The 17,457-nt window shown below is 40.8% G+C and overlaps 1 protein-coding gene across 1 annotated transcript in view; it reads right to left on the minus strand.

Annotated features, from left to right (window-relative positions):
* The window catches only part of Sel1l (SEL1L, ERAD E3 ligase adaptor subunit), a 44,370-nt gene that overhangs the window by 8,917 nt on the left and 17,996 nt on the right, over positions 1–17,457 (minus strand). Inside the window, exons 5-18 of the mRNA XM_005343421.3 lie at positions 16,777–16,882; positions 15,964–16,126; positions 12,813–12,866; positions 12,666–12,725; positions 11,200–11,281; positions 10,702–10,856; positions 9,281–9,337; positions 5,572–5,640; positions 4,140–4,217; positions 3,091–3,153; positions 1,883–1,970; positions 1,408–1,556; positions 565–730; positions 185–259 (exon numbers count right to left, since the gene is read on the minus strand). Coding sequence (XP_005343478.1) covers positions 185–259; positions 565–730; positions 1,408–1,556; positions 1,883–1,970; positions 3,091–3,153; positions 4,140–4,217; positions 5,572–5,640; positions 9,281–9,337; positions 10,702–10,856; positions 11,200–11,281; positions 12,666–12,725; positions 12,813–12,866; positions 15,964–16,126; positions 16,777–16,882 — 1,365 coding nt within the window. The remainder of the gene's footprint in view (positions 1–184; positions 260–564; positions 731–1,407; positions 1,557–1,882; positions 1,971–3,090; positions 3,154–4,139; positions 4,218–5,571; positions 5,641–9,280; positions 9,338–10,701; positions 10,857–11,199; positions 11,282–12,665; positions 12,726–12,812; positions 12,867–15,963; positions 16,127–16,776; positions 16,883–17,457) is intronic.

Here is a 17,457-nt window from a genome sequence, read left to right on the forward strand (position 1 = left end):
AAAAAAAAAAAAAAACTACACGGTGACGGAAATGTTCAGTCAAGGACTGGCAACTCAACTACTCATTTAAGAATGAAGTCTGGTCACAAACAAGGTAAGCAACGGTATCTTTGAGGGTTCATGAGATGAAAATCAACAGAGGGAGGGGTCCTGGGTAAGACTCTCTTGACAATCAGTTACTCACCTTGTGAGGCAGCCCTGTTCCAATGCAGCAATGCTCTGGGGTAAGTTTCATTCTCTCCTACAATGGTTGCTTCCCCTACAGGAAAGACATGAAACAAGAGTCAAGGGTTTTCATTTGCAATTTAGAATGACTACATGGAGCACAGCAAATATAAAATTAAGCTAGTCTGAAGAGTAAATAAATATTAGAAGAAGATACTGGATTTAAAGGAATCAATGATTCAGAAAGATGCTACTTCTTGGAGCAGGTTTTAGCCATAGCTAGATTCTGAGACGAGTCTGGGGATTTGGATGAGGAAAGGGCAGTTCTGTATTCCTTTCACTTTGAAAATACATTGCTGAGTGCAGTAAAACCTGCTATAGGACCAAAGTGGACCTTACTCTGGTCAAGGATGAAGGCTGCATTGCTTTGTGCCACTTCATAGCCCTGTTCGGCCAGCAGGAGGTACTGGATCACTGCGGCATTGTAGTCCCCGTCTTTATAGCTGTTGTAGGCAGTCATAAGCCTCTCTGACCAGCGGCCTCGCTCACACACATTCTTAAACAACTGTGAACAGAGGAAAAACAAATGACATGCATGTCTAGAAAACAAACTTGCATCCGGGCATAGGTGACCAACTCTGCTCCATGACTTGTTGGCAGCTTACTCTTTAGAACCAAACACACTGCAAAAAATAACAGCAACCAACACATTGTTTACTGTGGTCAGGAGCTATTCTAGTGATTTCTGTGTAGTACAGGTTTCAGCACATTCTTCTACCTGAGGAGTTGTTCGTGAGGTGAGTCCTACTAACACCCCCATTTTACAAGTGAGGACACCAAATAAAGTAGAGAAAGATTTCCAAAACAGTGCTAAGTGTTATCAGCGTCCCTCCAATGAGAGGTGTGAGTGCTGAAGAGAAGCTGGAGATTAGAGATGCTGCTTCGCCCTTTGCATAGCTCCTTCCCCTATCTTTAGTTTGATACTTGGTATCTTATACTCCAGGAGAGCTACAGATACTGTGGTGCCTACACTCAGCTTCACAAACACTGCTTATTACAGGAACCAAAAAGTAGGGAGGGGAGAATGCATACATCTCGTTTCTTCCTTCAGAATATCAATCCCAGTGAGATGAGTCAGCTTCTACTGTGGATGGAATCAGGTCAAGAGACCAGAATGGAAAAGGCAGGACTTCCCAGTAGGCAAACCCATTTCCCACAGCCAGACTGCAGGAAAATCCTTACCTCTACCGCAGTGTGACAGGATCTCATCACCCCTGTGCCGCTGGCATGCATCTGTGCTAGGTTATAGAAAGCCAAGATATGGCCTCCTTGAGAAGCTAAATTAAAATACTTCAAGGCCTGTTTATAATCTCTCTTGACTCCAATGCCATCTGCAAGACAAAGGAAACAAAAGCCAATGAAAGGCGAGCAGAGTCTTACACAGGATCTAATGATGCAGCAGAGAACTTTCTCCAAGAGGAATAAACCTGGTGAAAGTCAGGATTATTACAGAGTGATACATGTCAATCTCATCACTGCAGATTAATATATTAATATCGATTAATATAAATTGTAATGAGAAATGAGATGCATAAGTCATCGAACTGGTAAAATATTAATTCGCCAAAATCGAGTCTCCCATTCTATATCTAGTGCCATCTGGTGGAACACTAGTTTAGACTGGTATATTCATCATTAATTCTACAAAGATACCTACTATAGTACATAGAGCCAAGCTGCAGCTGCCCATCCACCCAGCCTTGTTCAGCAGCTTTCTGGAAATACTTGAGTGCCAGGTCATAATTCTGCAGAACAAGATGTCAAATGGTTAGAAAGCACAAAAGACTAATAAACTTGGAAGTACAGAGATTCATTCTATGTAAGAATAGGTATACATATTCTTAAAAGACCATTTTATGATTTAAAAAGTAGTCATTAATGCTTCAGGTTACAGGGAGTCAGGGTCTCATATTCAGAAGAAAAGCAAGTAAGAGTTTTGTGAACCAATTTATGTTTGCTCTCAGAAAGCATAAACACAAATAGAATACTAGAGTAGGAATTAAGAAAAACTTTTTACTAACCACCTTTGCCCTTTAAACCTTAATTTTTCTAATATTAGGTCAGGAATATGATTTTCTCCTTGTTTCTTCCCTTCCCGTGTACATTACAAGATGCTATGTTCTTAGAGCCCACAGATCATATGTAACCACAGGACAAATTAAAATACATTACTCTGAATTTTGGTATTCTAATGATCAGGGGTCAAAGATATCACCGTCTTTTATGTTAGGGAATACATATAGGTAAGTTAAAAAAAAACTCAGTTCTTAGTTTCAAACACCAAAAGCATGTTGGTTAGAATAACATCATGATTCAGGGGCATCTACCATGAGGCAATGGCCAAGGACAAACAAGTGCTTGCAGACATAACACTGACATTTAGGAGGTTACTGGTGACCTGGATATGAGACAGAAACCTGACAACTAGGAACTAAAGTGGCTTACTAAGGTTCATTCTTTGGAGACACTTGGCTTTCAGCGAAGGACTGGAGAGAAGAGAGGCGGAAGCTAGAAGGAACAAAGGGCAGAAGGGAAAGCCTCTCTCTTCTAAATAGAGGAGACTCGAGTGCCTTCTTAGCCTTGAGTAAGGAAGCGGGCAAGGAAGGAAGTCCTGGAGAAATGGGAAGAGTGCAGAGTGTAGAAAGCAGACACGGAGAATGGGAAACAACGCTAGCCCTCAGATGGTCCAGAGATGGAGCTGGCCTAAGAAGACACGTGAGGTGTGAGGCACGGCATGGGAACAGCCAACTCGGAGACAGCAGGAAAGGGCTGGCTGCAATGATGGCTCCTCCGGACTGAACCATCTACCTCCCGCCCGCACTGGCTGCCTGCTTCCTAAACTCAGCGTGCCACACACACACTTACAACTTGAACTCCTCTTCCATAGAGGTAGGCCATTCCAAGCCCGCTCTGTCCCACAGGGTTGCCCTGTAAAACAGAGAAATCAGACAACAGGGGAAAGAGCTCATTACAACACAGGGGAGGATAAATGACTGCAGAGGAAATAATCTGAAGCATACTGAAATAGGTTTTAATTAGTTTCCAATAAAAACAAGCTTCTTCCTTCCATATAGAGTAAACTTAACTGGACCTTTAGACGCAGAGGGCTATCAAAGACTACAACATTAAATGACTCCAGGATCAAATTTGTGACTTGACTTATGACCATCATTTCCATGAATTTATGACACAAATATAACTAATACATTTCACCAAAATTAAAAGAGGTCACATCTGGGTTGCTGATTCACTGGTCTCTTCCTGTGCTAACAGAAAAGGAAGGACAGCACTGTGGAGCAGAGTCAACACTCATGCACTAAAAGCAGCAATGATACTAAAGACTAGCTTAGTGACAGTATTTTGAGATACAAAACAGAAAATTCTAGAATTCACCCAAACTTGGAGGGATAGATGACATTTAAAAAGAAATGTGTCATAACATCCCTCAGGACAACACTCAACTGAAGCTGTGATGTGCAGCCATACATCGCTGGATAGAGGTCACTGCACACACAGGAAACAGAGTCTTATCTTAAGTATCTTACATGTGTTTTTTCCCCCCTGGGTCAATGAAAGTCTAAACTGTGTGTCACGGTTGTCGGTGGAACTGGATTTTGCAGCTTTCAAACTTGCAACCGAGGTAGGGTATGCAACTCCCAACTTCATCACTAAAAACCAGTACTCTCCTGATTAGGAAATACTTCAAAGAGATTTAAGCAGACTTAAGATTCATCCACTAGTTCCTAAAACAGAAACTGCTTTTACTGGAGAAGCTTTTCCAGTCAGCTCATCAGGTGTATGTAAATACTTCCAATAACTCAGGGCATGGGTCGGCCAGTATTAATCCTTCACACAGTCCAGTCACTAACCACCGGTCACACACAGGGTCTGCACACTGAGTCGGGAAGACTCACCATGTCAGCGGCTTTCTTGAAGTAGTGGAGTGCTGTCTCATTGCTCTGAGGCACGACATCACTTCCTTCAGAATACATCTGGAAAACAGACCCCAATTTCAGGTGGACTTGTTACCCTTTCTCCAGATACATTTTTGTTTCCATTTCTCATCTCATTTTTATTAGCTCACATGGAATTGTCCCATAAAGTTTAGAATTCTCTATAGGAAAGTGTAGAATTTAAAACAAACATTTATTGGTAAATACTTATATATTTTTAAGTATTTGGTATTCTACTAAATATATGATTTAGGTATAGATTTGAATATAGAAAGCAGGATAATGACTGCATCAAGAACTCTTAAAAGATTTTTAAAAATTACATTTGCTTCTGTCTGTATGCTGGACAGCTAATCCAGCCTACTTATTAAGTTCCAGGCCAATGAAAGAGCCTGTTTCAAAAATAAGGTCCATGATACCCAAGACTATTTTCTGGTCTTTATATACAGGCACACACCTACACACACATATTCCATGTGCGCACACACACAAAAACATGTAGCTAAAAAGTTATTTAACAAGGTATAAACACTTAACTAGTTACAGGATCAGATAAGACTTTCAAAGAAAGGAAAACAAACGTCAACATTGCTTCTCATTCATATAATACATTAAGGAAACAACAACACTAAGGCTGCCTTTAGATCGAGGGTTAATTAGCAACAAAGAAAAAGTAAAACTGTTCGAAATAAAGAGATTTAAAATTCTTAACAAAAACAGATGAAGAAAAAAAGATTCCTGTGTTCTGGTGCTGGAAGGCTGAGATCCTTACCACCGTAGCACCCACACGGCTCATACTATACAACACTGGAACGCCTGCTCACAATGTTCCAGCTCACAGGAGCTAGCTGTGATCGTGTGGTAAGTCTGGATGAGGTTGTCTTATCTGTAAAATCCTTAGACTCCATCTGATCTTCCTTACCTTAGGATTTGGTTATACATGAACAACTGTCAGTTTACCCTGTATTAATGTTAAAATGATGAAAAGGGAATCCTTCCCAGACACAGAATCTATTCAGTAGTTTTTACATGTAAATACTTCCTTGCTCCAGAAAAAACTACACAGAAAGGTGCTCACAGCTGTCATATTTAAGACAACGAAAAGATCTGCAGACAAATGCCAAAAAAATTCTTTCATTCACTTATGAAAAGAAGTAGATAACTATGAGTCTTAGCAAAACCCCGTGTGTAACACAGTCTGGAGCCCTCATCATTGCATATACCTGATACAGTAGTAGGAGCTCAGACAGTGAATCACTTAGAAGTAAGCACTACACTATGTCTAAGCGGTCTGAGAGGGCTCATACAGCACTGTATGGAGACAGGATGCGATACACGTGCATTGCAAATTCTATTTTGCTGTCACATGACATAACTGCAGAGTACACAGTACCTTTCCCAGGAAGGCCATCGCATGTGAATTACCAGCATTTGCTGCTAAGTTGAAGTAGTCAAATGCTCTCTGTGAAAGAAGAATTCATAAAAATATTTAGTTCCTAACCAAAACACTTATTTCAGGAAAACCGGGGAAAAAAAGATCTCGTTATAGTAAAGCAGCTTAAAAACCAAGAATATCCAGTTATCAGAATTTCAAGCAGAAATGCATGTACCTAGATGTTTTTATGACCACAAATAAACGTCTTGTGTTCCCTAAAGTTCCCAGGTAAGAGGGTGTTTTTATCACAGGCAATTTAAATAAGCTTTAGGCAGCGCAGCTTCACTGTCTGCTTTACTAGGACCTGGGAGAAACGAAACACAACACAACAAAAAACCCAAACAACAACAACAACAAAAATACCCTAACAGACATTCCCAAGATATAGGGCATATTCTGGAATGCAATTCCCTTTTGTATTACTTAGAGAAAGTTTTTGGCTGTATTTAGAGTCATATAACTAAACCCACTGGTGCTGGAAGATCTTCATTACCATCCCCGGCAACTCAGTGCTTACACCTTTGTTAAGGAACTTATATCACTGGTATGCCTCACTCCTGTTGATGATTTAATCTCTTCTTTTTCTAATCTTTTTTCATTCAAGTAAATTCTTCTAACCTATTAATAAAAAAACATACAAGATGCATTTTTTCTCCTGAGTTTCATTCCTCTTCAGTGGGATGGATACCCATTCGTGACTTCGCTCCCAGCGCAGCTTCTCAATGGGTCCTCTCAGGACTTCACTCTGCTCTGCAAGCTTGAGTGCCTTCCACCAACTGCTCCAGAAAGGAGCTCTTCTCTCAGTCCACCTCTCTGCGGCATCTGCTGGAGTCTACTTCACTCTCCGGGAAACACTCCTTGGCTTGGCGTCACATGCATCCTTTCCTGCCTTCCTTAATCTCATCTGTACCTGCGCCATCTGTAGCCACCTTTGCTATCATCTATCATCTGCTCTCTATACTTAAGCTCTACAAGGGGCACCTGATGACACCATTCTCACGTATGCTCTTAAAGCAGCCTTATCTACTCCATGGTTTCACATACCATCTAGATGCTGGCAACTTAGAAATTTGTTTCTGGTGCCAAACTAGTCTAATCACGGAACTGACAAAGTATATGTCAAATCCATCTACTAACTGCCGGTACCACGGCTCTACTACACATTATATTTTCTTTCACACGAACCTCTGGAATAGTCTCCTCTTTGATTTCCCTGATTGACTATATTTTGGGATTCTACTAACTCATTTTCCACATGGAAGCAAAAGTCAACGTTTTCAAATCTGAACATGCTGGCTGTAAGAGCCCCTTAGTACAGCTGGTAAGAACAAATGCCACCTGTCTCAGAACTACATTATGTCCTATGATGTCAGCGCCATGGCCAGCCCTGTTCCCTTCTGCTCCAGGGCCAGGACACATGGTGTTCCTTTTGTCCTGGAATGGCTCTACCTCCAGTGTCAACATGCCACCTCCTTCTCCCTTAAGAAGTCTTCCCTGACAGCTGGATCTCTCTCCCTTACTTATTATACCCCTTGATTCTGCTTTGATACAGCCACGACAACTTTAAATGCTTGCTATTTGTTGGTGCGGTCATTTAAAAAGGAACCAATATTCCACTGGATTTGAAACTCCAGCAAGGACAATGACCAAAGCTTTCCATTCAGTACTGCATTTGGAACCTGGCAGTGACTGGCATGTGGTAGGAACTGAAATGTTTGTTGAATTAACGCAAACATGCACTGGAAAATACTACTCTTTCTCTTGTGAGGCTGGTGAAATATCCTCCCATTGTGGAGGTGCTTTAAGGGAAGCAGTACACAGCACAAGAACACTCCCAGTTCTCACTATGTAAGAGCTCTGGGGCAAACTACCTCAGAATCCTGCGCTCTCGTTATTTTGTTAAATAGCAGCGTGTAGCATACATTTTAGTGACCAAGAGACAAGCAGCTGCCTGATTAAAAAAAAAAAAAAAAACCCACAGGTACTTGGCACCGTGAGTGATAAGTGTCTTTGTGACAATTTCATTCTTAAAGGTGAAATAACTTTACTTGACATAGTTAATTGGTATGGCAGCAAAATAAGAGTTTTGTAGATTTGACACATACTTCTAGAGAACTTCCTATGAGCTAGGCTCTGCCGGGGGTTGGAATAAAGTGGTAACAAGGCAGACATGACTGTGCTCTCTTGAACTTATGCTGTAGCACAGAAAAAGTTTAGGTAACCAACCAATTTGCTTTGGACAAGGACCACAAAGAGCACTATTTTTCAGCCATCCTTTGTCATATGTGACCTTTCTCTGGAGTGGGGATGGGGCTAAGGGAGTGATGGGTAGGAATTACTGTATAAGCAAAGCAGCTGGGGTGACAGTCACCACAGACAGAGGGGTTGACATCACTGAAGTCATGAGAAAGAGGCTCTCAATAGGTTCAGAGACCTTAGAAAATTCTGTGTGCTTGTGACTTAGCAAGGGACTGGAGAGGTAGGGGCTGGAATGAGGTCTTGGGCGGTGGTGGCGCACGCCTTTAATCCCAGCACTTGGGAGGCAGAGATCTATGTGAGTTCGAGACCAGCCTGGTCTACAAGAGCTAGTTCCAGGACAGGCTCCAAAACCACAGAGAAACCCTGTCTCAAAAAACCAAAAAAAAAAAAAAAAGGGCAAATCTTTAAGCTGCTGGAACCCACAGAGCATTGGGAAGTTCTAGGTGAACAAAGGATCAGATGCTGGGTTTACAGAAATTGCAGGTGACAGGTGACTCACTTGAGTGACAGGTATAATGGAGAGAGGGGAAGAGATGAGTCATAGGCAGGTAAAACAGAAGGCAGGTAAAACTCGGTAAGTAGCTGTATCAGCCTGGGTAGTTGGATGCTTCTGATTTGTAATAAATAACATCTTCCTCAGCCCTATAGTCTTTAAAAGTTGTCTTTTTTGATGGCTTCCTTTTGCTCTTTGAAAAAAATTAATTTTTAATTTCGAGTATGTGTGCGTGTATCTGAGTGTGGGTAACTCAGGGCCCTGAAGACTGTCAGATCCTCTGGAACTGGAGTTACAGGCAGCTCTAAACTGTGGACATGAGTGCTGGGCACAGAACTCAGGTTCTCTGTAAGGGCAGCAAGCGCTCTTAACTGCTGGGTGCTGGGCACAGAACTCAGGTTCTCTGTAAGGGCAGCAAGCAGTCTTAACTGCTGGCCTCTCCAGACCCAAAAGGTGTCTAAGATTTACTCTACTATATACTTAAAAACAACAACAACAACAAAGAAATGGAGAAGTGTCTATGTGTTTGGGCAGTACTAAGAGCTAAGTTTAAAAGTAGTACAATCTGAGATTGAGGCAGTTGAGGGCACATGCTGCATTCTTCCCCAGGACTTGAGTACAGTCTCCAGCATTCATGCCTGTAATCCAGCTTCAGAGTATCTGACACCCTTTTCAGGCCTCTGCACTGGCATCTGCACACGCATGACATAGAGAAATACACACACACACACACACACACACACACACACACACTGGTCTTTCTGACGTCTTTTCATGTGTTTATCAGCCATCAGGTAGGTGTTGAGAGCTCACTTGTGACAGATGTTTAGAAAGCCTGACTTATAAAGAACACCCACACAGCACCATTTTGCTCCCATTTCCAATGGGAGAAAAGCCTCACTACAGGGTGGTTACCTGGTGATTCTGTTCCACTCCACGCCCTCCATGCAGATGCAGCTGGCCCAGACCAACCTGAGAAGCAACAAAAAGGATGTAAATGTGAAAGTGAACATCTGCCATACAATTAAAATCAGACCCACAGTTGGCTGTAAAAAGGCTCTGTTTATATTAATCAAAAGACTAGAAACCTAGTCCATAATCCTGAGTATCTATTCTGTTTTAATTATCCTAAAATTATCAGGAACTAAAAAGGCATGCTTTAAAATAAACAGCATTCTTCTGAAGCAAACAGTATTCTTTTGTACACACATGCAGTGTTTCCGAGGATGTATGTTCACATGTATGTAAGAGCACACGTATGCAGGTGGAGGCCTGAAGTCAATTTCAGGATTCTTCCTCAATTGTTCTGTATTTTATTCATGGAGGCAAGTCCTCTCAGTTGAACCCACAGATCACCCACAAGATCACTCTAGCCAGCCAGCTTGCTCTGGGGGTCTTGTCGCTGCCTTCTGAGGGCTAGAACTGTAGGCAGGAAGCACACCCACCTGGCATTTTTGTGGGTTCTGGGCACATGAACTCTGTTCCTCACACTGTACAACAAGTGTTTCATCTATTGAGGCATCACCCTCCCTGGTTCCTAAAAGTTTTTAGATGAATTATACTTAACTCAGTGAACATGCTCTAAAGGAAATACTAAAGGATGTCTTAAGCGAATGAAGACAATTATCCAAGAAGCTTAGACATGAAGAAATAAAAACAAGAAAAGACAAACCCGCGAGTAAATTTAAACTCATATGAGCTGTATAAAAGAGAAAGGTGAGGTTCACAAAACCACGCAGAAGTCATCACATTCAGAACAGTCTGCGGTCGGTGTTGTCCCGGGAATGGTAACGTATCTATCCATTAGACTAGAGGTGGAGCTGTGTGGGCATCTCTAGGTAACACAAAGAAGGCCCAACTGTCTGGGTCATGGAGGAGGAGAGGCAACAGCAGTAACCACCAAAAACAAGGCCAAGAAAGCAGAGGAAAGGGAATGTAGAAAAGCAAGATAAAGGAAGCAAGTAGCAGAAAACATTTAAACCAAAATATACCCCAGTGTAAAAGACTTTTAAAATGGACAGGATAGTTGTATTCTCAATTCCACGAGTAATGTTCAGATCTGCTATTCACTACAGCTTTAACTTAAGACTTCCTTCTGTGAGCTTTCAACCTATTCTTAGTACTTATTTGCATGTATCTCAAACAGCTGTGATTTTAATAGGAAGAAAGTGTTGAGTGTGTGGGACGTTCTTTTTCTAAAAAATCCAGTGGTGATCTAGGACAAAGCTAATAATTACTCAGAGCAAAGACAACATTACTTACAGATGGGGGTGCTTGCCCCCCCAACCCCATGAAGCAGACAAGGCAGCAGGAGACTGCCTGATGCTAACACACACCTGTGCTTGGACATCACCCTTCTCAGCTAGGAACTGGTAATACTGGATCAAATCTTCTTCCAGCATCCCACTGTTCATCCCTGGGTTTTCCACTTCATCAGGCAGCCGTATTCTCTGGACCACAGAGCCTCCAGTTAGGGAGATATCGCTGGCAACTGGCAGAGGAGGACAAATAGGAATGCGAGGTGAAGTCAGAGGAGCAAGTCCACAACTGCAGCAAGCAGATGTGGGCAGACATGGCGCTAATGGCACCATTTTTGTGGCAGTCTACATAACAACCCACTAATAAACCAGACTTCTACTACAAATGTTTAAGAACAAAGTGGTGAAAGGAATGACTTTCTTGATAATTAAAGTAGTTAAAAGGTAAGTTCAATTCAAAGAGTCATTTGCAATATCTGAACTTCTACAACCAAAACATATATATATATATATATATACTTCAAATTAATTATGTATTTTTTTCTAGAGCATGAAAGATGAAAACAAGATAGGTACCATGATTGGCAACAAGGCGATAATGGGTCAGTGCCGACTCACAACTCTGGAGGACTCCGATGCCGGCCCAGTAGCGGTAACCCTGTAAGACACCCTTGTGTGAGAAGACAACAGCACCATGGTGTTCTTGTGACACATACAGCCAACCACACTCAGACTATAATTCTGCTCTCCTTCAATCCACACACTCCAACACGCAGGTTATAGCTAAGCACGAGACAAGAACATTCCTAGAGCAACCACGTGAGTGCCATGAACTTCATGAAAGAAGGGTGGACACAGTCCTCATCAAGTTTTCACTCACAACCACTGTCAGTCTTATTTTAGATATCATCGGAACAAGAACAAGGTGTTCTCACCACTAACGGCTACAGACTGATGGGAGTGGGGGAGCAGGAAGGAGCTGTCTGAAATCTGAATGGACTCAAAACGTCATAAGCTTTAGCAGTCCTTGCTGCATTACTATAGAGCCATATGCACAACATGCTCTGATTCTAAAGCCATTGTTTTAAAAAAGTTGGTAATTTAAAGCATTTCATATATATTTGCCACACAAAATTGTTTCATATTTCTTAAAAATTTGCCTGAGCTAGGTATGGTGGCAAAGGAAGGTAGATCTCTGTGAGTTTACGACTAGCCTAGTCTCTAAGGAGTTCCAGGCCAGCTAAGACTACTTACAGAGACCCCTGTCTCAAAAGCTGTAACAACACCAAGACAAGCAAACAAACAAAAAACCCACAAAACCAACCCTTCCCCCCTAAAAACCAAACTACCTAAAAAATTTATCTGAAGGTGGTTTTCAGCTACTCTCTGAGATGGTAGCATAGATTAAACAAAGACAACACTGAAATCAGAGAGAGATGTTTAGGAAGCCCAGCATCTCTGCTTTCCATTTCCTTCAACTCCTTCAGTGGCTAAGCCCAGGACAGAGAGGGCCCAAGTTCCTGGCACAACTTGGCTATTTGGCTGGATTCCTATCTGCCCTGCTTATCAACTGCCAGCATTCTACTCTTCAGGCTGTCTGTCTACCTAAACATCTAATCTGATCTTGACAATCACTCAGTGATGACTTTTGAAATTATCTATGATTTCCCGGATGGCTGGAAAACTATACTATTCTTGTCTGCCTTGTCAGTAACCAAATCTGGAGCCTTTCTCAGTGCTGGACTGGTTTCCTGCTTTGAGTTTCATGTCCACTCAGTTCAGCCTTTACATTCTTGCAACAAGGAATTCATACTCATTTAAAACATAATATCTATGATGTATCACAGGTCATGTGACCTATCCCAAATTGAACATATAAGATACTTAAGGCCCTTAGCACAAAAAGAAATTGGTGGACAGATTTTGTGTCTCTAAGTGATGTATGTGACCTGAGGATGTGGTGGACATAAGTCAGAAACTTATGGCTACTGCAAACACAGATTTTAACTTTTAATGTACGTTGTCTTAAAGTTCATACTTACCAAAACCATGTGGGCTATCAGATTGCCTCCAAGAGCTCCAAAAGTATAATATACAAGAGCCTGTGAAATAGCAGATATATAAGTTAACACAGGCCAGGGCTTATTCAATTCCAAATTTAATATATAGTAAAACTTCAATAACGTTACCTTTGCCTGACTTGAATTAACACCAAGTCCAGAGGCGTAGAGAAAGCCAAGAGCCTGAGGTAAAAAGAGGAAAAGTAAATATTCTTATTTTGGTGAAGACATACACAGTTTTACACAGAGAAGAGTCAGGAATCTTTAAATATGAAAAGGTTTGACTACAACTATGCTGACATTCAGTAAAATAGCCAGAGCAATACATTCAGGCTTTTACAAACCACATAGCTGAGTACAACTTTAATCAAGTCATTAAGTTTAGTTAGAAGGTCAATGGAAAGTTAAGAAGACATTACTAGTGAAACAAAGCTGAACACACTTAAACCTGGTTCTTACTTCATTCTTTTTAGCTTTTATGAAGATAAAATATCTTCTGTGCTATTATATCAACATATTTCTTTCTCTGCAAGAGGGATGAAAAAGGACAAGAGTCCCAGGAGAAGTGGTCTCAGGTATGAAGAGACACCAAGTGGTCAAGGGTTGCTTTGAAGAACATGAATTCCTGAGGAAGCCACCTCCAAACAATGTACTGATGAGGGTCCACCTTCTCTTCTGTGCACCATCCTGATGACACACAGTGGTAAGGACAGCATGGTAGAGTCTGTGAGCTCATGCACATCTCAGCCTCTCTTGCAGCTAGGTAAGACTATGATTCTAGATATGTCTGCAGAGGAGGTCGACTATTGCCCAGGAGTCACCATTTGTAAGAAAGCCACCCAGGCAGAAAAAAGAGCTCAGTCTAATCTGGCGAGCACAAAGTCTCTGCTCGCTGCATCAGCTAAACTTGATGAGTACAGCAAGAGTGCTGGGGGAGGTACGAATGCAGTGACACTGCAGAGGTGGACGACTCTACAAAACGCTGCCAAAAGACATCAGTGCCTCTGAAGATGATGTATGAGTGTTTACAGCTAACGTAAGCTGATTTAATCAAGAAAGGAACAAGCTTCAGACACATAAGGAAAACAGTTAAGACCGCATCTGTTTACAACTAAAAGTGAGACCAAGAAATATTCACAGACAATAATGGGTATGATCCTGCTGCCATAAAGCCTCAAGACAACTGTCTCTCACATGCTTTATTCTATTATGATCAGGGGAAAGCAGGCATTTTTCTAAGTTGCAGAAATGATAATTTAGAAGAAAATGTATCTTTAAAAATAATTTCACAAATATCCATGTATTCTAACAATGTATTTTTAAGCATAGCTCATATTCTGTTAAATCTGAATTACCTATAATTCAGTGTAAATAAACAGGATGGCCAACTTAAAAATTTATTTATGTTATGTTATATGTATAGGTGCTTTGCCTGAATATATGTCTATGTACCATGTGAGTGCAATACTCTTATAGGCCAAGAGAAAATACTGGCTCTTCTAGAATAGGAGATACAGCTGTGAGCCACTGGGTAAGTGCTTGAAATCGAATCCTGGTTCTCTGGATGAGCAGCCAGTGCTGCTCTTAACACTTGAGCTATCTCTCCATTCCCCTACATGGCCTCTTAAGCCTAGGCAATCTTTGCGTTCTTTATATTTCTATTGATAATGTAACGAAGATGTGTTATCAATGCATGTAGTTCAATGTGGTATTGAAATTCACCTATAATGCAGCCTAGCTAAAAATAGTTACTTCAATTTATTAGCCTTTAGCTGTGATATCTGGCCTACAGAAAATACAGGTAATAGAAAAATTAATGAATAGATGCTGAAATGAGGACAAACGCAGGCAGAACATGTTACAGAAAAACTGTATCTACCTCTAACACAGAAACAAACCAATCAGATAAAGAGCTACATTAGAAATAACAACTAAAATGTAATGCTGTGATGGACACTTGCTTTGACAAAATCAGAATAAGGAAATTTTTTGAGCTCAGTGCTGTAACAATATATTATGAGCATTTATAGGCTGGAAGGATGGAGAGAGGGAGAGAGAGAGAGAAAGACACACACACAACAGAGAGAGGGAGAGAATGTGTGTGTTTGTATGTGTGTGTGTATGTATGTATGTGTTTGTATGAAGTATAGTACTAGGAGATTGGACCTAGGGCTTTGTACACGCCAGGCAAATGCTCTTCTTGGCTATATTCCCAGTCCTAAAACATTTCATATTACTTTTTTTTTTTTAAAGTATCAATATTGGGCTGGAGAGATGGATGGCTTAGTTGCTAGGCACGCTTGCTGTTCTGTCACAAGGACCAGAGCTCAGATCCTAGCACCCATGGGAGGTGGCTCACAACCACCTGCATGTATTTGATACCATCTCCTGATCTCCTAAAACACCCTCGAATCAATCTCTCTCTGTCTCTGTCTCTCTCTCTCTGTCTGTCTCTGTCTCTGTCTCTCTCTCTCACACACACACACACACACACACACACACACACACACACACACACACATTCACACCTTCCTCTCCACACACATTAAAAAATGAAGGCTAACTTTGGGAGAAAATCCTATGGGAAATAATTTCAGATAAACAGAATTGCTGCTCTATTGAACTGCTCTTCAGATTTCACTGTCTATAGATTTAATACTGCAAAACTACAAAAGAATTTGCGGTAAGATGCAGCTATAAAATTATCTTCATTGACCATAAAAGTTCTTAGATGAAGGAAAATAAATATCTAAGAAAACAAGTAAAATGGTCTGTCAAAAAATTAGTAATTAGAGATATGTTGTCATCCAGTCTTCTGTTGTTGAAAAAAGTCAGGATACAAATGGCTATTAGGATTAAGTGCTGAGTGCGGGAGAGAGATTGGAGGGATGGCTTAGCAATTAAGAGCATGTGTTGCTCCTTCAGAGACCTGAGTTCAATTCTCAGCATCCATGTCCCTTGGCTCCTGCACTCACATGTATATAGATAAACACACATCCACATTTTATTAGAATAAATTAAAAAGAGGTGGGGGCTAGAGAGAGCACTGGCTATTCTTCCAGAGGACCTGGGATTGATTCTTGAACCCACATAGTGGCTCACAACTACCTGTAACTCTAGTTCCAGGGAACTGGACATCCTCTTCTGATCGCCTTGAGCACCAGGCACACAAGCGGTGCACAGATACTCAAGCAGGCAAAAACACCCCCACATAAACACCGCCCTCAAACAAACAAACAAAGTATTGTGTGCAGAGGTTCTCTATTGGAGCCGCACTTACAGTTTGTCCTTTGGGAGAACCTTCCTCAGTCAGTTTCTCAAACATCTCTTTAGCTGCCGGGATATTCTGTGTGAGGTAATCACCAAACAGAAGAGCATAGGACACTCTCTCCAGGGCTTTGGTGTGATTCATGCCTGCTGCCTTTTGAAGATACCGATACGCTCTTTAAAAGAAACAATCAAACAAAAAGTCAGCTGTGTTTTCAGAACAGTCATTTAAAGATTTTTCCTTACTAAAATGGATTGCAATTTTCTTATTTTATAGTGAGAAATCCCAACCCACTAATCCTACTATATCATGTTATTATATATAGAGAAAATATCCTGGAGAGTTTGATTTAGCTTATGTCTAGCATCATGAAATTATCTAATTACACTAACAATGACTGAAAAGCTAATAAGCAGGTTAGCAAGATTTGTAATGGAAAATTGTAATGATGCCAGGTAAATACATAAATAACTCAAAATTTTTTCACTCTGCATAGACTAACAAAACCAGCAGGAATCAAACAGACATAAAATGCTGTAATTCTTTCAGAGAATAACGTTCTATATGGAAATGTCAAAGTAGAACAAAAAATTTCAACGCATCTAGTGACAGTTCCTTTTGTTTATGTCATTTTTGAATTCAGAACAGCGTATTCATTCTTAGTTCTTAGAACCAACTACAATATACTATTGCCATTTTTCTCACTGTTCAGCGTTTTGGTCAATATGTATAATTTCATCCAAATGAGTTAAAGTCTGCCCAAAACATATTAAGGTTTCCTCAACAGGGCCTGTGCTGAGAAGAACGGTGGACAGTGCGACCTACTCTCTCTTCTGGCTCTTCCGATTGCTTCCGTTCAGTATCTTCATCCCAGCCTGATAAACCATCTCTGCTTCCTGCATCTGTCGTCTTTTCGCAGCTTCTTCTTCAGCTGACAATGAAATGACACGCATTAAATGAATTTCCTTACCTAGTACCAAGCTCACTCATTGTTTCAGGCAGGAATACATACAGAAAGAACCATCTTTGGCTATTTCCAAACATGACTAAAAATGGCTGAAGTGTGTCCTGTACTGACAGAGTTTAAATAACACAGTCTCTTTTAGCAGCAGCAAGACCAAGCAGCTTTTGAGCATATTTCTCATTAGAGATGATGACTTTAGAAATACAATTAAACTAAAGCTTCATATTAAATGCTAAGTTCAGCTAAACAGTAACAAAAAAGCCACTGGAGAAGAACAACCAGAAATTGCTATACTATCCAAAGGTCACATATTGTATATTTACATAATCATTTAATTATATAACTAAAACCTTAAAACTTGGCTTTTACCAAACATAGAAGTAATTTAGTGTACAATGTTTAAGTTCAGTCATTTCTCTCTTCTTTTTCTGAATGGGGTTTCTTATAGCCCAGGCTGGCTTCAAACTCCCAATGTAAGCAAGGATGTCCTTGAACTCTTGAACCTGCTGTTCAGAGTGCTAGGATTAAGGCACGTGCCACCA

This window comes from Microtus ochrogaster, chromosome 1, assembly GCF_000317375.1.
Source record: "Microtus ochrogaster isolate Prairie Vole_2 chromosome 1, MicOch1.0, whole genome shotgun sequence".
NCBI classification, from domain to species: Eukaryota; Metazoa; Chordata; class Mammalia; order Rodentia; family Cricetidae; genus Microtus; species Microtus ochrogaster.